Source organism: Halichoerus grypus, chromosome 8, assembly GCF_964656455.1.
Source record: "Halichoerus grypus chromosome 8, mHalGry1.hap1.1, whole genome shotgun sequence".
Taxonomy (NCBI): Eukaryota; Metazoa; Chordata; class Mammalia; order Carnivora; family Phocidae; genus Halichoerus; species Halichoerus grypus.
The window spans coordinates 88,098,535-88,122,064 of NC_135719.1; the positions used below are offsets into that span (position 1 = coordinate 88,098,535).

The 23,530-nt window shown below is 41.2% G+C and overlaps 2 protein-coding genes across 5 annotated transcripts in view; one reads left to right on the top strand and one right to left on the bottom strand.

Annotated features, from left to right (window-relative positions):
- STRN3 (striatin 3) overlaps window positions 1–15,774 on the bottom strand; it is a 104,456-nt gene extending 88,682 nt beyond the window's left edge. For 3 of the 4 annotated variants that reach the window (XM_036093121.2, XM_036093120.2, XM_036093119.2), the window contains exon 1: window positions 15,265–15,774. In XM_036093121.2, coding sequence (XP_035949014.1) covers window positions 15,265–15,546 — 282 coding nt within the window. In that variant the 5' untranslated portion in view covers window positions 15,547–15,774. The remainder of the gene's footprint in view (window positions 1–15,264) is intronic. The other variant, XM_036093123.2, reaches the window with a different exon arrangement.
- The window catches only part of AP4S1 (adaptor related protein complex 4 subunit sigma 1), a 45,666-nt gene continuing 37,116 nt past the window's right edge, over window positions 14,981–23,530 (top strand). The window contains exon 1 of the mRNA XM_036093134.2: window positions 14,981–15,146. The gene's annotated coding sequence lies outside the window, so the exon portion shown is untranslated. The remainder of the gene's footprint in view (window positions 15,147–23,530) is intronic.

Consider the following 23,530-nt stretch of genomic DNA (forward strand, 5'->3'; position numbering starts at 1 on the left):
TCTGAGCTCAGCATGGAGTCTGCTTGAGATTCTCTCTCCTCCTCCCCCTCTGCTCCTTCCCCCACTCGCAAGTGCACTCCCTCTCTCTCTCTAAAATAAATATCTTTAAATAAAATTGGGAGGAAAAAGTCAATTATAGTATATTATGTATTAAAGCACAGCAAAAAACGATATCCTGTTACTTTTAAAGAAAAAACCACTTTTTTAGACACTGAATTTAAATCATCTGTACTTCATGCCATATGTCTGTTTATACCAAAGCACAACAGAGGCTAAAGCTTTGAGATACCCATTATCTCTGAGAATGGGACTTTAAAAAATAAACTGAACCGGGGCGCCTGGGTGGCTCAGTCGGTTGAGCGTCTGTCTTGGGCTCAGGTCATGATCCCAGGGTCCTGGGATTGAGCCCCACATCGGGCTCCCTGCTCGGCGGGAGCCTGCTTCTCCCTCTGCCTCTGCTGCTCCCCTTGCCTGTGCTCTCCTGCTCTCTGTCAAATAAATAAATCTTAAATAGACAAATAAATAAGTTGAACCTAGTATGCAAAAACTAGGATTTAAGGACACCAGAAACAGTGAAAACAACAATACAGAGCACAAAGACATGACAAACCAGAAAGATACAGTATGGCTAAAGGAATAACTAAAGGAGAGTCAAGGACCTAAAGTTTATGTAAGGCTGGTAAAGTGGAAATAATAAAAATCTAGGGAGAAAGTGACCACATAATAGTGGAAAATATAGGATATAAGAAAGAGAATTCTGGAAAGAACTGACAGAAGACCTAAAGAATACCAGGCTCCAAAAAAGTTCAGCAAAGATGGAATATTATCCTACAGGTAGGCTCAAAACAAAATGTAGCACAAGAATAACAAATTCTACTTTTTATATAGCTAAAATTTCAGAAAATTACAATGATGGACATCTGAGACCATTAGAAGTCTGCACAGGAAGTTAGCTGGAGAAGTCAGAGAATTACAAGCTCAGAGAACCAATTATAAACAAAGATTTAAGAAAACAAACCTATGGGAAGGCTAAAGCAGATTAAAAGCCACTATCAATGACTTTTAAAAATAAATATTAGGTAGGCCTTTCTAAAGAATGGTAATAAAAATAAGCTTTAAGGAGTAAAAAATCTCATAGGTACCATCTAGTCTTATAGTATCTCACTTCTTTTTTTTAAAAGATTTTATTTATTTATTTGACAGAGAGGGACACAGCAAGAGAGGGAACACAAGCAGAGGGAGTAGGAGAGGGAGAAGCAGGCTTCCCACCGAGCAGGGAGCCCGAAGCGGGGTTCGATCCCAGGACCCCAGGATCATGACCTGAGCCGAAGGCAGACGCTTAACGACTGAGCCACCCAGGTGCCGCTATAGTATCTCACTCTTAAGCATGCACAGATAGGGGCGCCTGGGCGGTTCAGTCATTGGGCGTCTGCCTTCAGCTCAGGTCAAGATCCCAGAGTCCTGGGATCAAGCCCCGCATCAGGCTCCCTGCTCGGGGGGAAGCCTGCTTCTCCCTCTCCCCTTCTCCCTGCTTCTCCCTCTCCCCTTCTCCCTGCTGTGTTCCCTCTCTCTGTCAAATAAATGAATAAAATCTTTAAAAAAAAAAAGCATGCACAGATAGTCCTAATGGTCACCAGTATTTGTGGAAAGCACGAGGCAATAAAGGGAAGAAGCAAAAGAAAAAAAGAAATTTGGAGGAAACTGTCAACTTAGGCAAAGAAAACTTCAAAAACAGAAACTCCACTATGTTAAAAAAAGAAAGAAAAAAAAAAAGAATCCATTAGACAAAAACAGAATATCACTCTTCTAAAAAATTCAAACAATGGGGCGCCTGGGTGGCTCAGTTGTTAAGCATCTGCCTTCGGCTCAGGTCCTGATCCCAGGGTCCTGGGATCAAGCCCCACATTGGGCTCCCTGCTCAGCGGGAAGCCTGCTTCTCCCTCTCCCACTCCCCCTGCTCGTGTTCCCTCTCTCGCTGTGTCTCTCTCTCTGTGTGTCAAATGAATAAACAAAATCTTTAAAATTAAACAAAAAAATTCAAACAAGAGGGTGCCTGGGTGGCTCAGCAGGTTAAACGTCTGCCTTCAGCTCAGGTCATCATGATCCCAGGGTCCTGGGATTGAATCCCACATCAGGCTCCCTGCTCTGCAGGGAGTCTGCTTCTCTCTCTGCCCCTCCCCCCATTCTCTCAATCTTTCTCTCTCTCAAATAAATAAATCTTAAAAAAAAAAAAATTCAGGATGCCTGGGTGGCTCAGTCGGTTAAGCGTCTGCCTTCGGCTCTGGTCATGATCCCATGGTCCCCGGATTGAGTCCCACATCAGGCTCCTTGCTCAGCAGGAAGCAGGCTTCTCCCTCTGCCTGCCACTCCCCCTGCTTCTCTCTCTCTCAAAAAAAAAAAAATTCTAACAAGAAAATGCTTCTTACAAATTTAAGATATTAGGACTAAAAAATATAGTTAAAGAAAATATCTCAGAAAATAGACCAAAGCAAAAGAAAAACAGGAGACAGAAGAAAAATATTAAGTCAGCACATCCATCATCAACAGAAAATGTGCCCAGATGACTTGGGACTACAGTAACACATCTCAAAAAAGATTCATACTGCTGCCCCCTAGGAGGGTGTCTGAAAATGTCAGGGGACAATTCTAGTTCTCCCAATAACTAATGGGTTATACTGGCATTTAGTATCTGGGAGCCAGGGTGCTCAAATCCCTACAAGCACAACACAGTCTCTAACACAAAAACAGTAACTACCTAAATGCCTACAGTGCCCTCTATCGAGAAATACTTGACTATGGAGTGAAAGAATTCTCTGTGCCTGACACACCATGCACTTTCATGAAATTTAGTAACACCAGGGTAAACCAAAGATACCTAGAAAAACATTTAAATCATGCCTAAAAAATAATCCAGATTAAGAACAGCATCAAATTCTTCAAAAGCAACACTGAAAGTTCAAAGACAAGAAAATACCCTCAAAATGTTGATAGAAACTTACTTTGAGGTGCCTGGGTGGCTCAGTTGGTTAAGTGACTGCCTTCAGGCTCAGGTCATGATCCTGGAGTCGTCATCCCCCCACACACACCACCGATCCAGTCAGCAGGGAGTCTGCTTCTCCCTCTAACCCTCCCCCTTTTCATGCTCTCTCTCATTCTCTCTCTCAAATAAATAAAATCTTAAAAAAAAAACTTACTTTGAGCCAAACTACAATGAAGTGTGACATTTTTAAAAGATACACGTTCCTAAAATTTACCTCCTATGTAACTTTTCTCAAGAAGCAATCGGAGAACATTTCTGCAAAAGCAAGAACTAATAAGCCAAGAAAAGAGCTGGAATGGGATCTAGAAAAAAAGCGGGGGGGGGGGGGGAAGGGGAAAGGAGACTCCCGACTGGAGAATAGTGGACAAAAATTTCAGAATAGTAACTTTGTAACAAAGGCAAGAGCCACAGAAGCTTCAGAATAATCACTCTGTAACAAGTCTTAAGAACAAGTCTAGATCAGAGCAAGGGGACTGACATCTTCCCTGCTCCTCTCTCTCAAGCATATGATGCCCTCTCATTGAGAGTTTAAAAACCCTGACAGCTTTCCAAGACCTTTTGGGAAAATAGCAATAAATACACAGAAAATGAAATACATAAAAAGAGGAGGCAAATAACTCCAAGAAAAACAAAACATGTACAGAAGGGAGAGTATTCACAGTATTCACCTGATGAACAATTTATTATTTACATGGTAATAATAATGTAAAATCTAATGATTTAACTAATTTTATTACATTAAAATATGGTGAAAGGAGATAGAAGAGGTGTGATAGGTTAAAAGGTAATATAAAATATTGTCAGAGACCATAGCTGTATATTTCTGTTATTTAAAAAAAGGAAGTAAATATCAGAAGAGTTGATAGTGGTTGCTTCTGGAAAGCTGGACTAGAGAGACAGGATGGGTAGAGGCCAAACTATTTTGGTCATAAGCATTCTAGTATTTTATGTGTTTCTCAGCAAAACTAATTTGAGAAATGACAGTATTTCATAAATATAACAACTCATGCTATTAAGAAATTAGGCGGATTTATATATACTGAAATGGTACAATGTTTATGATAAATTTTAGTATGAGTTTATTTCATTAATATATTCACTCAAAAATTATATAACTACCAGGCATTTTTCTAGGCATTGAACATGCATGGATAGATGATCTATATAAATACACACCCAGGGGTGCCTGGATGGCTCAGTCGTTAAGCGTCTGCCTTCGGCTCAGGTCATGATCCCAGGGTCCTGGGATGGAGACCCACACTGGACTCGCTGCTCGGCGGGAAGCTTGCTTCTCCCTCTCCCACTCCCCCTGCTTGTGTTCCTGCTCTCGCTATCTCTCTGTCAAATAAATAAAATCTCTGAAAATAAATTAAACTGTGTATCAGTTTCTAAACTCAGCATTACTGACTTATGGACTGGATAATTTCCTTATTTGGGGGGGGCAGAGGACTATCCTGTGCATGTTTAACAATATCCCTGACCTCTAGCCACTAGATGTCAATAACAACCACCCCACCCCACCCCACCCCGGCTATGATAACCAAAAATGTCTCCAGACATGCCAAATGTCCCATGGGAGCAAAACTGCCCCCCAGGTGAGAATCACTGTTGTGTATTTTACACATGTTGAAAAAGTTCTGGGGGCACCTGGATGGCTCAGTCAGTAGAGCATGTGACTCTTGTTCTTGGGGCTGTAAGTTTGAGCCCCACATTGGGTGTAGACATTACTTAAAAATCTTAAAAAAAAAAGGGGGGGGGTTCTGAAATGATACACACCCAAAAAGATAGCAGTTTTGTTACTGGAAGAGTAAAATTAGCAAAAAAAGTCACTATGTTTGACATTCTTGTAGCTTGATTTTCATATAAATTCATTATTTCAACAACAAACATAAAAACTAATATAAAAACTTACAAAATAAATTAAAACTAAATGCAACTACAAAACAAAAGTTTTAATCATAAAACAACATCTTAAGAGAGTATTTGTCAGTTTTTAAAGAAATCCATAAAAAGGGACGCCTGGGTGGCTCAGCTGGTTAAGTGTCTGCCTTCTGCTCAGGTCATGATCCCACGGTCCTGGGATCGAGCCCCACATTGGGCTCCCTGCTCAGTGGGGAGCCTGCTTCTCCCTGCCTGCTGCTCCCCCTGCTTGTGCTCTCTCTCCGACAAATAAATAAAATCTTCAAAAAAGGAAAAAAAGAAATCAGTAAAAAAAGGAAATGGAGAAAAGATAAATATGTAAATTCATTAAAATTACTAGTAAGTTCAGGGGCACCTGGCTGGCTCAGTTCGTAGAGCATGTGACTCTTGATCTTGGGGTCATGAGTTCAAGCCCCACATTGGGCATACAGCTTACCTTAAGGGGAAAAAAAAAAAAACTAGTAAGTTCAACTTGCTGTTTTATGATAAAGTATTTTGCATCAGTAACTATAAAGGCATAAACAATCCATTTCTGAAATATCAATTTTAACAAAAGAAAGTATCTACTCTAGGGGCACCTGAGTGGCTCAGTTGGTTAAGCAGCTGCCTTCGGGCTCAGGTCATGATCCCCAGGTCCTGGGACTGAGCCCTGCATCCACCTCCCTGCTCCGCGGGGAGCCTGCTTCTCCCTCTCCCTCTGCAACTCCCCCTGCTTGTGCTCTCTCGTGCTCTCTCTCAAATAAATAAATAAATAAAATCTTTAAAAATTAAAAAATTTAAAAAATAATTTTGAATACCTTACAATAAAAAAACAAAACTTGATTTCACTCCAGTATCAAATGGAAAGCATCAGGGAAGAGTAGTAATTTACTATGGAGATGTTATTTCCACCTTGTGGGCTTTTTTCCCTATTATGTACTACAAAAATTACAATTCAGGTGTTCTTGTATCTAACAGCTTAATGGAATCCTAAGCAACTTCACTCAATTATAATTTTAAGTAAACTCAACACCCAACGTGGGACTCAAACTCACGACCCCCGAGTTCAAGAGTTGCATGCTCTACCAATTGAGCCAGCCAGGCGCCTCAATTTCACTCATTTAACAAATATTTAGCAAATAACTAGTATGTGCCAGGCCCTTTACTGTCACATTGGGTATATACATGAGTTTTTTAAAAAATAAATAAATAATAAAAAAGGTAGATTCCTCCTCTCAGTTTACGATCTTAAAGGGGAAAACAAGCAATTAAGTCTAAAATTACAAATTAAAGGTTAGGAAGAAAATGACCTGTGTGTTGTGATACATGTGAAGTATAAACACTCATAAGCACCGATTTTCTAGAATTCCATTCCCTACCCCCACCCTCTTTTAAATATAATTTTATCAAAGTCTGGTCCACTTTTTAAATGTTAGTCTAAGCCACTCTAAAATTATTTTATTATGAGACAACTGTTAGTTGGATATTATTACACTCCCCCACTGTTTTATCATTAGCTATATCCTCTTTCCAGCCACCCCACCCCATTTTTTTTGTTTCATCTTTTTCTTTGTTTTGCCTTTCTCCTACATTCGCCAGGATTTCAGTAACAGATTTAGGCCTTAAATGAACCAATCTCTGGTTAACAGTTTTCAAAGCTAAAATATTCATGACCCTTAATTTAAATTCAGATTTTAAAGCAAACCATGAAATAAAGCATTAAATAAAATTTTAATTTTACAAGTGCTAATTAACTCTAAGAACATAAAAAGCAATACAAGAGAGTTTATTTTGAGGCAGCAAGGCTGGTTGCTCACACATTTAAGAACATACCTACAAATGCTATGTGAAAATTTAACACAACCATCCAGCAAAGGCAAAGTAGTTAAATCAACTATGGCTAGTCCCCATGGTAGAATATTATGCAGCTGTTAGAAAAAAGTGAGAATGTTCTCTATTAAAAGGTTTAGAATGATTTCCAAGAAATGTTAAACAAAAAGGTAAAAAACAGGGTACTGTATATTTGCTTTTATCTATTTGTATTAAAAATATAAGAATACATATGGTACTAATAAAAGTGGTTGCTAATGGGGCGCCTGGGTGGCTCAGTCGTTAAGCATCTGCCTTCGGCTCAGGTCATGATCCCAGGGTCCTGGGATTGAGCCCTGCATTGGGCTCCCTGCTCAGCGGGGAGCCTGCTTCTCCCTCTCCCACTCCCCCTGCTTGTGTTCCCTCTCTTGCTGTCTCTGTCAAATAAATAAATAAAATCTTAAAAAAAAAAAAAGTGGTTGCTAATGTGGCATCAAGGGTGGACAGGCTTATGGTTAAGTAGGAGACTTAATTTTGAACCATGAATTACTTATTTTAAAAAGTCTGAAACTGCTTAATAAGAATTTTAGAAACCATTTTACAAAGTCTATCTGAAGATGATCCAAAATTTCACTACAAATTTTTAACAGCTTCAGTTATAGTTTTTTACATCTTGTCACACTGAGCCTATCCATTAGTCATTTGTTTACAATTCCTTACCACTCAGGTGGTCCAAAACACTAGGTACTGGTATTAATTTAAAATGGCATAACACATTGCTCAGAAGTAACTCAGCAGCTCCTGACTTCATTACCTACTGTTCTATGTTGAGCAAGTTATTTAACCTATTGCCCATGTTTCCTTCTCTCTAAAATGGAAATAACTGTACCCATGGCAGGGTATGAAAGTTAGAATGATTCCCAGCACACAGAAAACTGATTAAATGTTAGCAGATGTTATTATTCATAGTTCTTTTATGGACATGTAGAGCTTTGATCTATATAATCAAACACCACAGTACGTTTCCATCAAATCCAACAATAATTGATAGCATATTCAAAATCAGTAAACTCCTGTTAAGGAATGGCTTCAACGTACTGGAAAGCAGAAAAGTGAAAATAATAACAATAAAAAAATAAAAGTGCAACAATGTAACTATACACAGTGCAAGTCACTTTGAGTGCAGAGAAGAGAGTGACATATTGCTAAAGTTTAAAATATCAGTAAGAGGGGCAACTGGGTGGCTCAGGTCATGATCCCAGGGTCCTGGGATCGAACCCCTTCATTGGGCTTCCTGAGTCGAGGGAAGCCTGCTTCTCCCTCTCCCTCTCCCGCTGCTTGTGCATGCTCACGAGGGGGCTCTCTCTCTCTCTCTCTCCCCGTCAAATGAAAAAAAATTTTTTAAAGATTTTATTTATTTATGTATTTATCTGACAGAGAGAGCGAGAGAGGGAACACAAGCAGGGGGAGTGGAAGAGGGAGAAGTAGGCTTCCCGCCGAGCAGGGAGCCCCAATGAAGGGGCTCAATCCCAGGACCCCGGGATTATGACCCGAGCCAAAGCAGACACTTAACAACTGAGCCACCCAGGTGCCCCGAAAAATCTTTAAAAATTAAATAAAGAGGGGCGCCTGGGTGGCTCAGTCATTAAGCGTCTGCCTTCGGCTCGGGTCATGATCCCAGGGTCCTGAGATCGAGCCCTGCATCGGGCTCCCTGCTCTGCGGGAAGCCTGCTTCTCCCTCTCCCACTCGCCCTGCTTGTGTTCCCTCTCTCGCTTTGTCTCTCTCTGTCAAATAAATAAATAAAATCTCAAAAAAAAATTAAGTAAATAAATACGTATCAATAGGAGGAATCAAGATTTTGAAGGGAAAGCTGTTAGAAAAATGGATTATACCAAATCATTAATAACCTTTGATCACGCTGGTTCCCAAACCTGGCTGACAATCATAATTACCAGTATAGGGACGCCTGGGTGGCTCAGTCGGTTAAGCGTCTGCCTTCGGCTCAGGTCATGATCCCAGGGTCCTGGGATCGAGTCCCACATCGGGCTCCTTGCTGAGCAAGGAGCCTGCTTCTCCCTCTGCCTGCCTCTCTCTCTGATAAATAAATAAAATCTTAAAAAAAAAAAAAAAAGAATTACCAGTATATATTTTAAAAACAAAAGATTCCACCTCAGACTCCTTAATCACAATGACAAGGTATGAAATATGGGAATCTGTATTTTTAAAGCATCCCAGGTGATTATGATCATTAACTAGGTCTGGGAGCCACCACAGGACTCCCTATCTTACAATTAGAGACTTTACAAGTATCTCCAGATAAAATAAATTTAATCTTTGCCTTTGGTAGCTGTAAAGCCAAAGGTAAAGTGATATTACAATTAGTCATTCCTGGGAATGCCAGGGTGGCTCAGGAGATTAAGTGTCTGCCTTCAACTGAGGTCATGATCCCAGGGTCCTGGGATCGATTGAGCCCCATGTCAGGCTCCCCGCTCAGCAGGGTGTCTGCTTCTCCTTCTCCCCGTGCTCGTGCTCCCTCGTGTGTGCGTGCTCTCTCCCCCTCTATAATAAATAAATAAAATCTTTAAAAAAAAACAATTATTCCTTTATAGACTAAGCCATTAAAGAACATTTTAAGGTAAATATGTAATAAGTGTTCTAAGTTATAGTGTGGCTGCTATTTACTGAACAGTTACTCACTGGTCCAACATCATTCCATTCAAAAACAAAATGTCAAGAGGCAGAGAATAGAGAATACAATTTAAAAAGAGGTAAAAGATCTGAGCAGACACCTCACCAAAGATATACAGTGGAAAATAAACACATGAAAAGATGCTCAAGACTGTATGATATTAGGGAATTGCAAATTAAAGCAAGAGACCGCTACAACCTATTAGAATGGCTAAAATCCAAAACATTGACAACACCAAATACTGACAAGGATGTGGCACAAGAATTCTCATTCATTGCTGGTGGGAATGCAAAAACGGTACAGCACTTTGAAAGACTATTTGGCAGTACTAAACATACCCTTATTATACAATCCAGCAAGTGAGCTCTCTGGTATTTACGTAAACTACTTGAAAACTTATGTCCACACAAAAATCTGCACATGAATGTTTATTCATAACTGCCAAATCTTGGAAGCAGCAATGACATCCTTCAATAGGTGGACACAGGAGCACCTGACTGGCTCAGTCAGTGGAGCATGTGACTCTTGATCTCGGGGTTTTAAGTTCAAGCCTCACGATGGGTGAAGAAATTACTGAAAAATGGAAATCTTAAAAAAGAAGTGGACAAATAAACGTAGTACATATATACAATGGAATATTATTTAGCACTAAAAAGACCAAGCCACAAAAAGACATTTAAGAAGGAACCTTAAATGAACACTGCTAAGTGAAATCTGACATTCTGGAGAAGGTAAAACTATGGAAGACAGTGAAAGAGCACTAGCTTCCTAGGGTTTGGGGAGAGGGAGGAAGAAAAAGGTGGAACACAATTTTCAGGGCAGTAAAACTATTCTGTACGCTACAGAGGTAGATACAAGTCCTTATACTTTTGTCAAAAACCAAAGAACAGGGGCACCTGGATGGCTCAGTCGGTTAAGCGTCTGCCTTCCGCTCAGGTCATGATCCTAGACTATCAGGTTCGAGCCTGCATTGGGCTCCCTGCTCAGTGGGAAGTCTGCTGCTCCCTCTGCCCCTCCCCTCCCCCTGCTGGTGCTCGAGCTCCCTCGGGCACTCTCTCTCCCTCTCAAATAAATAAATCTTTAAAAACAACAAAAACAACAAATCTTAAAAAAAAAAAAAAAACAAAGAACATACAAGACAAAAGGTGAACCTTAATGTAAACTATGGGCTCTGGTTGATAATAATGGGTCAATGTTGGTTCATCGGTTATAACAAATACACCAAACTAGCAGGGGTATGGTGGGGGAGAGATTATGTGGGAAGTGTCTGTATCTTCCCCTCAATTTTGCTGTAAACCTAAAATTACTCTAAGAAACAGTCAATGAGGGTGGCTCAGTTGGTTAAGTGTCTACCTTCGACTCAGGTCATGATCCCAGAGTCCCAGAGTCCCAGGATTGAACCCCGCATAAAGGTCCCCACAGTGGGGAGCCTGCTTCTCCCTCTGACCCTCCCTCTTCTTGTTTTCTCTCTCTCTCTCTAATAAATAAATCAAAAAATTACCATACTGTTCTCACTTTTGTATTTTCACAGTAGATTCAGAAAAATGTTGTAACAGTGCAGAGTAAACTGTTAGTTTTCCTCTTTTAAAAATGAAGAAATCAAGTTATGCTTAAGCGAATTATCTTTTAAGGTCTTTAGGTGGCAACATCTGTCATGTTATAACAAATCAGTATGCCAGAGTGTGCAAACAAAAACACTAATTAAAATTTTTACATTTGTTCAATTAATAGTTTTAGAACACAAACTCCTGTACTACATTTCTATGTAATATCTATGCCATATTTTTATAGTTGACAAACAAGCATTTTGTGTATACCCTAAGTGCATATGACTACAGAGAAAAATAGAAGGACATATCTGCAATATACATGAACTAGACCTGGCACACAATGGGAGCTCAATAAAACTTTGCTGAAACGTCCTAGTGTGCCACATAATGGTAGACAAAGAATTACAAGTCAGATTCCATTTCTGTAAAAAACGGTAAGACAATAATGTAATACAATGGTTACAAGAATCTCAACTGTAACACTTCATAGGTGAGTGACCTTGGCAAAGTTATTTCACCTAAGTTTATCTCCTCATCTGTAAAATAGGAATGGTACCTACCTCATAAGGTTGTAGTGCTGATTAAATGGCAGTTATAATTTTTATATAACGTGAACTGCCAAAATCCCAAAAACAGTCCATTTTTTCCAAGTCCTAGACCAAATTAATCCAAATCTCTGGAGAATGAGGCAGAGGCCTGCATATTTTCAAAAGTTTTACAAGTGATTCTGACTAGCATTCTCATTTAGGAATCATTGTCCTAGAGCCTTACTACTAAAGCTTTACCTGAGTCCCAGGTTAAGTTAACATCATGAAGATAAAAGTGCATTAAGACATGATCCTCTGGTTTAGTTCCACGTTTCTAAGACAGACCTTTACCCAAAATTCCTTTACAGAGAATAGAACCATACTGCAAAATTCCAATTTAAAATCCTTTCCAGGGGCGCCTGGCTGGCTTAGTTGGTAGAGCATGCAACTCTTGATCTCAAGGTCATGAGTTCAAGCCCCAAGTTCGGTGTGAAGCCTACTTAAAATAAAAAAATAAAACAAAATCCTTTCCAAAGCCAGGGAAAGTAGGATTCCATATTGAAATTTTACATCAAAATTGGGTATACCCTAACCTCTTCATATTCATTAAACAGTTCTAATATTGAATATTTTTGAGTCACTGTTCATCTACACATCAACAGTAACCCAAGGCTGTATACAATAATATTTAAGCTTTCTTATTTGTTATCATTCTTAAAAATAAGTTTAAGCTTACAGTTAAAATCCACTGACACTTCACTTAAACCCTAATAAATTTTTTATTTGACACATATATTTTCCTTAAGATTTTATTTTTTTAAGTAATCTCTACACCCAATGTGGGGCTCAAACTTACAACCTGGAGATCAAGAGCTGCATGCTCTACCAACTGAGACAGCCAGGCGCCCCTTGACACATTATTTTTAAATGTGCATCTCACAAGCAATCTTATTAAAGACTGAAGGTACCTAAAGCAAATTCAATATTCCAGAAGCAAACCTGAAACCCTATTAACTAAGTACCCCAATAAAATATTTTAGAGAAATATGTAGAAAACATACAAACAGAATCATGAACATTCCATTTCAAACAATCAGCATGAAATAATGAAAATCCCTGGAAAAAAGAGTCTAGAAATACTGTAGAACTTGTTAAAAATAAGCAAACAAAAAAAGCTTAGAAGAGCTTTATCAGAACTAATATGCCAATAGCAGATCAATTGGAAAGCAAACAAGCAAAAGGAATCTTCCTTAAAAGATTTCACTGTTACTGGCAGAGAGAACTATAAGGAAAAGAAGGAGCCAAGGCAGACATGCAGACCTCATTAATGTACAGATTTTAATTTAGACACAGACATTTTCTCAGATACTTAAATTAGTGAAGCTTATAAATGACTAATGCATTGTTAACCTGCAAAGTGTTAAAATCCAAGCTATCATACAGCAGTGCAAAGGTCATAAAACACTATTATCCAGGGTCTGGTGAGGTATTATTTACTTAGTGCAAGACTCAGTGCATGTGTAAATGCAATTTTTAAAAATAACTGTCTTACTATCTTCATTCACACAGAATAGTTTGCAACATGGTGTAGTAAAAAGTTGTTTATCAACAGAACTCTATAAATCCCATATATTTTAAACCAGACTATACACAAGTTAAAAGAAACAATACACAATTCTGATACAAGCTTTCTGAAAGTTATATTTTTAAAAGTCCAATAGTGGGGCACCTGGTTGAGTGTCTGCCTTTGGCTCAGGTCATGATCCTGGAGTCCTGGGATCAAGTCCTGCATCGGGCTCCTTGCTCAGTGGGGAGTCTGCTTCTCCCTCTCCCTCTGCCATGCTCATGCTCTCTTTCTCTCTCTCTCTCTCTCAAATAAATTTAAAAAAATAAAAAAAAATAGGAGCTCCTGGGTGGCTCAGGCGGTTAAGTGTCTGCCTTTGGCTCAGGTCGTGATCCTAGGGTCCTGGGATCGAGTCCCACATCGGGCTCCCTGCTCAGCGGGAGGCCTGCTTCTCCCTCTCCCACTCCCCCTGCTTGTGTTCCCTCTCTCGCTCTCTCTCTCGGTCAAATAAATAAATAAAATCTTAAAAAAAAAAAATTTAAAAAAATAAATAAAAGTCCAATAGTATATCAAAGCACAATTCTAAAACACTGAATTGACTAACAGGTGATAATTTATAATTAATTTTTTTGAAGACTTTATTAAAGTGTCAAGATATATAAACATCCTTACTTTTTAAAAGTTTAGCTTCACCAACTTTGTAGAATCAAATAAATGTTTACTAATTCAAAATTAAACTAAAGTATATATATTTGAGGGGCGCCTTGGTGGCTCAGTCGTTAAGCGACTGCCTTTGGCTCAGGTCATGGTCTCCACAGGAAGCCTGCTTCTCCCCCTCTCCCACTCCCCAAGCTTGTGTTCCCTCTCCTGCTGTGTCTCTCTCTGTCAAATAAATAAATAAAATCTTTTTAAAAATAAGGTATATATTTGTTTGAAGACATCCTAAGTTAATCCAATCTTCCTTCTTGCAACACTGTATTTTCCCAACTACTCACCGTAGGCATATATGACATACATATATCAGCGAACACTACTGCTTACATTCTAAATATATACCAGTCTGAAGAACAGGTGCGACACTATTTGGATGCATGCTCTTGTCTTCTAAGCCTAAATTTGCCCTGGAAAGGGATTTAAAAATAAACACAAATACCCAAGAGTTGAACAATCCTCTTAAAAAGATGTAGCCATTCTGAAATCCAAGATATGAGCTCTTCAACTACCAACACCTTCCAAAAGTTAGGTAAATCAGCTTATCAAAGTTTCACCTTAAAAAGATCAAATAAGGCCCAATTATGAAGGGTTCTGAGGATATTTAACTTTGCTTCCCCTGAGTCAGTAACGTGAGACAAGTACCTTTTACTTCAAGCTAATATTAAATCTTTCCTCAGTCGTTTCATAAACACAGCACAGATACTCTGGTTTAGCTTTTTACGGATAAAGAAAGGGCTGGAAGCCCGGTGAAGGATACTCTAAAAAGAAAAATTCAATTTAGAGAAGCACTGATGAGTCAGTCGCTTAGGAAGAACTGAAAGAGAACCTAAGTGACTAAGGCAGCATCCCAGGTAAGAAGGTACTTAAAGTTGGCGGTAGGAAATGAAAACTTCACAAGTGAGCAGCAAGACATTATGCTTGATACCAGCCCTGGAAAGAAGCGTGGCTGTCAAGGGGCAAGTGCGTACCAACTCCGAGAGAGGTGGCCAAAAATGCCAAATCGGATTGGGGGGGGGGTGATGAGGGAAAAGGTAATAAAATGCCATCCCAGACCCTCTCCTCGGGCTCTCCATCTCAACAGGCACAATCAAAAGCAGGCTTAATACCCAATAACCCCACGCCGGACGCTCCCACAGAGAGTTTAGCCCCAAGCCCCGGAGGCCCGCCAGGCCGCCTCCAGAGGAGCCCCCGCAGACGCCATACTAAAAGTCAAAATGGCTGCCCCAAGGAAGCCCGCACCGCGCAGCTAGTAAGGGTTGGGGAACAGGCTTCTGCGGGAAAGGGGGAGGGGGGCTCTCGGAAGAGCCGTCGCCAGAACCGCAGGCAGGACTATCGCCCCCCCGAGCTGCACAGGTAGGTTCCCCTCGGCCCTCAAGGCCCGGAGCTCCGACAGAGGGGAGTCCCGGCCCCACCCCCCCAGCCGGGAACCCCGCCGCCGCAGCCGTCCCGCACACCGACCCCAGCGAGGTACCTGCAGTTCGGCCCGCTCCACCTCCCAGTGCGCCCGCTCCATCTCGAACCGAGCCCACTCGTGCTGGATGTAGTGCAGGATCCCCGGGATAGTGTACTGCTGCGGCCGGGACAGCTCCGGGCCTGCCGCGGGACCCGCTCCCTCGGCGGCTGGAGGACCCCCGCCGCCCGCCGCTCCATTCCCCCCTGGCGAAAGGCTCATGTTCCCCCCAGGTCCCTGCTGCTGCCTTGGAGGGGCCGCCATCCCCGGGCCTCCGCCACCGCCTCCGGCGAGCTCGTCCATTGTGTGTGGGGCCCCGGCCGGGGCGCAGGGCGAGAAGCCGACGGCTGGGGGAAGGGCCGGGGAGGGTGGCCCCGCGCTGGCGGCGGGGCGAAGGCCGGCTGGGAGAGGGGCAAGGAGGGGGTCGTTGCTGTACGCCTGCCGTGGGTCAGAGCAGGGAGCTGCCGGCCGCCGCCATTACAGTCCCTCCTCCATCTGCCCGTCTCACTCACTCACTTTAGGGAAGGGGGGGGCCGCGTTGGGAGGGGGGGAAAGGGGGCAGGGTTGGGAAGGGGATAGACGTAGGGCCGTCACTCCCGCGCAGCATGCCGGGTAGAGAACGCCGCTGCCGCCGCACGCCTAGCAGCCAAATAGAGTGCGGCCTCACCATACGCAGGCGTACTGAGGACTCAGCAAGGGTACTTGAGGCGGGGTAGGAGCTCTCGCCCCGCCCCAGGCCCTCCTTCCGACTTGCTCCGGGAGCCTCGCTGCGGGTACTGTACCGTGGCCCACCGACTTTAACTTTTGGGAGCTGGTCGGTCTTGTGCTCCCAACAATCAGTTTTCCTTGCTCAGTCACCAACCCCTCGAACGCCGTTCCCCACTCAAGGGTCTCAGCAGCATGCCTCCCTTCTGAGCTGTTTTAACCAGGCTGGGCGCTCCGGCCGGCCGTAGCCGGTCCCGGATTCCTGACGTTTCTTTCGCATTCCTTGCGTGTTTCAGGATGTCCCAGAGGGTCGGGCCTCTTTCTCTGCTTGTCACTGGCTCTTTGGCTGGTTTCTTAGCACGAGTCAACTCCTGAGGCTTTGGGGATGTTCTCTTTTGGCATATTGCCCAGATCCTTCTGGACATTGGTGACTGATTCCCGGTCTCCGTTTCAAGCCCGGACTTTGGTCCTAATTCTGTGCTCCCGGTCGCCGGTCGCAACTTGTTCCACTTTGCCTCCCCTCTTCGTTACTCTTCTGGGGTGGGTTGTTTGGCGCGGGGGGGCGGGGGGCAGTTGGAGCAGGAGTTAATGTTTTCATTTTTTTCTTGGGAAAAGGGAAAGTGAAAAACTTTAGATCTTGACGATGGTGCGAAGAGAGAAAGATGACTTTGAAGACTTGTTAGACTAACAATTCGGTGTTTTAGAATGAATGGATTCACAAATAGGATTCATAGCAGAATCTTTTGATGGAAACAAAATAAAAGCATCGTGAATACAACGTAAAATCCTAGATGAACAGCTGCAAAGGTGTTTTCCTGGGTCATTAAATGGTGTTTGAATGAATATAATATACACCTAAAAGACACGTTTAATCTTTTAAGTACCATAGTGTGTGTTTTTATGTGCTTAGGTTGCCAGGAAACATCCTTAATGAACTAGTACGTTTCTAAAGAAAGTTAATATAGCTAATAACCACTTGTTTGAAAAATAGGACAAAAATGTTTAACAATATAATAAGGAAAAAAAGGTTCAATAATTACAGCTATGCAGGAAAATTGCACATAAAATTGATTGCATTAATTTTTTTTCTTCTCTACTACCAGTAAAGTTTTCACTATGTAATATACAAGACCACTCAAGGTATAATTTCAAAAAGATAAAAATAGTACATCTTATTTTAGCATGTCTGCTTTACTCTTATTATGTTTAATGGAGAGTGGATTGGACTTGTTACCCATGCTGCCATATTTTATTTGTATATGAAATGAGGTCTTAGGTCACATATTATTAGGAACTGTTTCTCCATATTATTAAGTACTATTTTTCCATTTTATAGTGACCAACATACAATCTGCTTATTTAGTCTTCTTCCTTTTTAAGGGGCCTCGTAGCACATAAAAAGTTCCAAAATATGTCTCCAAGAAACATGTTTGAGCAGGTGTAATTGATCTCTGTTATGTTGGCATCAAAAGAAGAACATGTGTACTTATATTTCCCACTGGTACCTCAAGCTCAAGTAAAACTAGATTGATAATCCTTCTATTTTCCTCCCTATCCACCTTCAAAAAAACACTGTTTCTCTTCTATTACCTATCTTATTAAGTGGCACTACATCCAAACCTGAGAGCTGGCAGTCATTGTAGTACCTGCCTTTCACTCACCCCCACATCCAATCCCTTTCTCAGTACATATTTCATTTCTATTCCTTATCTATATCATATCTATTCCATTATCTTTATTGTTGTGTTAGTTTAAACCTTCTCACCTTACTTGTTCCCCCACCTCCCGCTACCACTGATGCCAGAGTGATCTTCAAAAGGCAGATTTGATTCTATTGTTCCTTGCTTAAAATATTTTAGTGATGGGAGGCCTGGGTGGCCCAGTCAGTTAAGCGTTCGACTCTTGGTTTGGACTCAGGTCATGATCTCAGGGTCGTGAGATTGAGCCCATGTGGAGCTCTGCACACTGCACAGAGTCTGCTGGAGATTGTCTCTCCCTCTACCCCTCCCCCTGTGTGTTCTCTCTTCCTCTCTCTAATAAATTAATCTTTAAAAAAATATTTTGGTGATCACCAGATTTAGAATAAAGCCCCAATTTTAGCATAGCATATAAAGATCCTTCAAATTCTAGATCCTCCCTATCACCTAGTCTACCATCACACCAAGATGGTATCCATTCTTCTCTCCAGGCAAGCTGCACTGGTTTTGGTTCCTCAAGAGCATAATGCTGTTTCATTTCATGAGAATTTAGCACATGCTCTACCCCACTGGCTTTCCTTCCCTTCTTCATTCAAAACTCAGTTTGAGTATTCTCTGCCTTCGACTCGGGTCATGATCCCGGGTCTTGGGATCAAGCCCTACATCAGGCTCCCTGCTCACTGAGGAGCCTGCTTTTCCCTCTCCTTCTGCCTCTCTCTCTCTCAAATAAATAAATAAAATCTTTTAAAAAAAATTTTGAAGTGCTCCCTATTTGAAGAATTCCATTTGAGCGTGTCTACACTCACTTTCACCATGGTTTTATAAATGCCAATAATGCAGTCCTTGGCCATGTTCTTCCCAGATCCCAGCCATGTATCTGCAGCCTGGCAGCCTGTTAGAGAGGTAGGACCCATACCCCTCTTATTTGCAACTGTACCCCCAGTGTCTGTTATAGTGCAGTCTCTACAAAATGATGAATAACTGAAATTTAGACTAGAATAATAGGTATATTTTTCCTTCACTGCAATTTTTTTTGTAGTTTTAGTTTTTGCTGCCATTATACCAGCCATTTCAAGGTTCAGTGACCGAAACTGCCCTGAGTTCTTTTTTTATTTTGTTTTTGTTTTTTATAATTGACTTTTTACCCTGAGTATTAAAAGAGAAAGATGCCAAGATTTTCTCCTCTGTGAGAATATTTTTTACATTGTTGTCATTGTACGTTGTGTCCATGACTCCTGAGGACACTCTGCAGTGAGCTCCTAGAATCTTGTCCTTTGTATGTAATGAGCTTTCCCAGGGAGTATTATCACCTACAACTCACCTAACTGGAACTCCCTCCTGGAACCGTGGCTGAGTCATTTCCTCTCTTCAGTTTACCTTTGAAACTTCCTATTTGTTCTATCTTTTCATCAGTCCTGTTCATCGCTCCTCCTCTCCCATTGATTCTCTTAGTTTCAGTATACTGCTGATGATCTTCAGGAGCACCTGTTCACATTAAATATAAATTTAGAAATTTAGAATTTTAGGGTTTTTTTCCCTTTCCTGTTAGCTAATCTTAGACACCTGTGTGCTTATTCTATCTGACCAAAAAGGGATTTGTCATATTTGATGTTAGTATGTTATATCAGTAGAGGTATGTTAAAGAATTCCAGGCTTTTAAATAAGTCAGGAGTAGTTAACACTAAGATGTCTTCTTCCCAGTTATTGCAATACCTGATGTACAAAGAGTTTTGACCCTGCCTTTGAGAACTGTATGGCTCCCTGTAATTACTCACCTGAACATCCAGTTTTACACCTTGCTGACTATAAACCTGACATCATTCTAACAAAGAGCTCAAACTGGTTCACAAACACTGATCTAGTCATCTTTTTGCATCATGAGGAAAGGTTGCAACAGGTACAATTATCTCCATGGGGAGATGAGGAAGCTGAGATAAGAGTTCTGGGTCACCCCCTCAGGCCCTTAGTAAAATAGGAAGTGGGTCCTACTCGTATCAGTGAGTGTATATGTTTATTTGGAAACAAAGCCTCCCTTCACTTTCTTCCTCCTACTATCCTATCAGTGGCTCAATATCACTATCTCTGATTCATTTGCACTTTTGAAATTATTTTTAGGTGATTTGGGGGTGATTTAGTCACTTGGGGAAATTATGTAGTGTTTATGTAGTGTTAACATTTATAAATATAGAGAACAAAGGAGGAAGATCTTTGAGAAGACCTGGCATGTTTTCAAAAACCAAAGGAGCAAACTGTATAATGTAGATAGAACAGAAAAGGAGACAGCCTTGCCCTACACCATGGTTTAACCTGCCAAATAGGATCAGATATCTACTTCTCATTACAGGAGTTGCCTGTGGCTAAGAAAATCGTAGAAATACACGCAGGACACTTGAACTATTCAAATAATATGTTGTGTGGAAAAGAAAAGGAAAAGGACCTTCAAAGGTTATAGAAAAATAGGTACCAAAACCTTTAGGAAACTCAGCATGCTATATAAAATTCTAGTCCAAGTCCATTCCTGAATTGTCTCCTGGGTAATATGAGTCAGAAAGCAGTATGCTTTGATAATATTGTATAATAGCTAACTCACAAAGATGTCACAATTGAAGGGGAAAAAAATTGCTTGGAGCAGAGTCCCTCCTGGACATTGGCCAAAAGTGAACAACCAGGTCCATAAACATGAGAACCAAATGACTGGAAAATGTGACTGAATGGGAAATTGCCAAAACTTTCCTAGGTAATAATTTAACAATCTTGGAAATGTGGTTTGTCTCCTGTTAGAGCAACAGTGGAGAATGTTCAAAAGAATGATACCAGACACAGACTCTTTGCCTGGAAAATCTATGCTAGAGAGTGTTCTCTGTGGAGAATGTTTTAAATTTGGCAAAAATTCACAAAAACTTGTGTGGTTTTTTTTTTTATAACAACATGTTTTTAAATGATGGTTTTGTCTTTCTATTAATAGACTTACCTGAAGAACATGACAACTACCCCACAAAAAAAGATTGAAGAATTCATTAGAGCATTTTAAAATAAATCCTATTCTCCTTTGCTCCTTTTGTTTCATAGGTTTTCTTTTTAAAGATTTTATTTATTTATTTGAGAGAAAGAATGAGAGAGAGAGAGCACATGAGAGGGGGGAGGGTCAGAGGGAGAAGCAGACTCCCTGCTGAGTAAGGAGCCCGATGCAGGACTCGATCCTGGGACTCCAGGATCATGACCTGAGCCGAAGGCAGTCGCTTAACCAACTGAGCCAACCAGACACCCTGTTTCATAGGTTTTAATATAGTAATTGGATATTCTAAATCATGCTGTGCATAGACTTTTTCTATTTAACTTTTTATTTTGAAAAATTTCAGTCATGGGGGCGCCTGGCTGGCTCAGTCGATAGGGCATGCAACTCTTGATCTCAGGGCTGTAAATTCGAGCCTCATGTTGGGTGTAGGGATGACTTAAAAATAAAATCTTAAAAAAAAAAAAAATTCAATCATGCAAATATAGAAACAAAGTCTTATGAACTACACTTGCAACAGTTATCAAGATTTTGCTGTTCTGGGGCGCCTCGGTGGCTCAGTTGGTTAAGCATCTGCCTTCAGCTCAGGTCATGATCCCAGGGTCTTGGGATCGAGCCCCGCATCGGGCTCCCTGCTCAGCAGGAAGCCTGCTTTTCCCTCTCCCACTCCCCCTGCTGTGTTCCCTCTCTCGCTGTGTCTCTCTCTGTCAAAAAATAAATAAAATCTTAAAAAAAAAAAAAAAAGATTTTGCTGTTCTGGGGCGCCTGGGTGGCTCGGTCGTTAAGCGTCTGCCTTCGGCTCAGGTCATGATCCCAGAGTCCTGGGATCGAGCCCCACATTGGGCTCCCTGCTTGGCGGAGAGCCTGCTTCTCCCTCTCCCACTCCCCCTGCTTGTGTTCCCTCTCTCACTCTCTCTCTCTCTCTCTGTCAAATTAAAAAAAAAAAAAAAAAACTTTAAAAAAAAATTTTGCTGTTCTTAGTTCATCTATTCCACCTTTTTTCTGCAGAATTTTTTTTTACTATTACAAAAATGTATTTAATAAAGAAGTTTAATATAAAAATATTTGCAGCCCCGATTTTCATATCATCGTAAAACTGGCTTATTGGAGAGGAGACAGGTAGAAGCAATTGATTCCTGTGGTGAACAAGCCTTTGTTTATACTTGTTCCAAGGCTTAAATATGATGATACTATTTCCTCATATTACCACCTTTTTGTATTGTTCTGTTGCCCACTGACTGCCATCTCGATGCGTTCATTTATCACAAGTTTCATAAAGTTATCCAGTCCCTCAAAATTCTTTGGACATGTCTGCCACCATTTAACTTCAATTACAACTTCTTGTCCCTAAATTTTTCAACTTGGGAGGGTGAGCTTTGCTCATGACATTATTTGACAAGCTCAAAGAGGCCTTGAAACAGAATTCATGGTCTCCCCCACACTCCCATGGCAGGCCCGGTAATATTTTAAAGTAAATCCCAGACATCATATTATTTCATTGGTACACATTTCTCTAAGTATCTTTAACAGATCAGGACTTTTTTTTTTATTATGTTATGTTAATCACCATACATTACATCATTAGTTTGTGATGTAGTGTTCCTGCATATAACACCCAGTGCTCCATGCAGAACGTGCCCTCTTTAATACCCATCAGCAGGCTAACCCATCCCCCCACCCCCCTCCCCTCTAAAACCCTCAGTTTGTTTCTCAGAGTCCGTAGTCTCTCATGGTTCATCTCCCCCTCCAATTTCCCCCCCTTCACTTTTCCCTTCCTGCTATCTTCTTTTTTTTAACATATAATGTATTATTTGTTTCAAAAAACATACCACAATACCAATGTCACACCTACAAAGTTAATGGTAATATTTTAATATAATCTAATCCCCAATCCATACTCGGTTTCCCCCAGTTGTCTCAGAAAATTTTTTTTAGGAGTTGGTGACTTCAAATTAGGATCCTAACAAAATCCAGATATTTCATTTAGTTGATATGTCTTTAGGTCTTTTCTGGTTTTCCTTCCTGTCATCCCCATATTGTCATGCCATTTTGTTGAAGAGACCAGGTTACTTATCCTATAGAATTTCCCACATTTGGCTGATTGCATTTTTATGGTATTATTTAGCATAGTCCTTTCTCCTCCATATATTCTTTAAACTAGAAGGTCCTGGATGGAACCTTTCCTTGCACTCATGGGCAAGAGAGACCCTGCCAGGCCTCCTCCCAGTTCTCACTGTGGTTCTTAGATTCACTTGTGGGGCTCTCATTTCAAGGCGGGGAGAGGGGCCCCTTCCTTTGGATGATGAGCTGGTGATTTCTGGATTCTTTGGCTCTTTTAACTCTTACAAGACCACATTTTCAAACCTCCACTTCTGCCAGCACAGCTGTGGTCATCTCGCCTTTTTTTTTTTTTTTAAGATTTTATTTATTTGAGAGAGAGACAGAGAGAGCATGAGCCGGGGGGGGGCGGGGGGGGGGTGTTACTGGGCAGGGGAAGAGGGACAAGCAGACTCCCCACTGAGCACAGGCTCGACTGGGGTCTCCACCCGGGGCTCGACCCCCAGACCTGGAGATCACGACCGGAACCAAAATCGACGCTTAGCGAACTGAGCTACCCAGGTGCCCCTGTGGTCACCCCATTTTTGTTGCTAAGTGTAGTTTGACTCTACTCATTCTAGAGTTCCGGGACCGTTTTTCACCTGGTTTTTGGTAAAGGTGTTGCCTATAGACTTGGATTATTTTTTTCCATCCTTGCTGCTATCACTGTTTTTTATGAGTGGATCCTGGGAGCTCCCAAAACTACTCTGCTGCTATCACCTTGCATCTCTACACTCTTGGCATTTTAAAGTTTAAGTTGCTTGCTATTTAACCT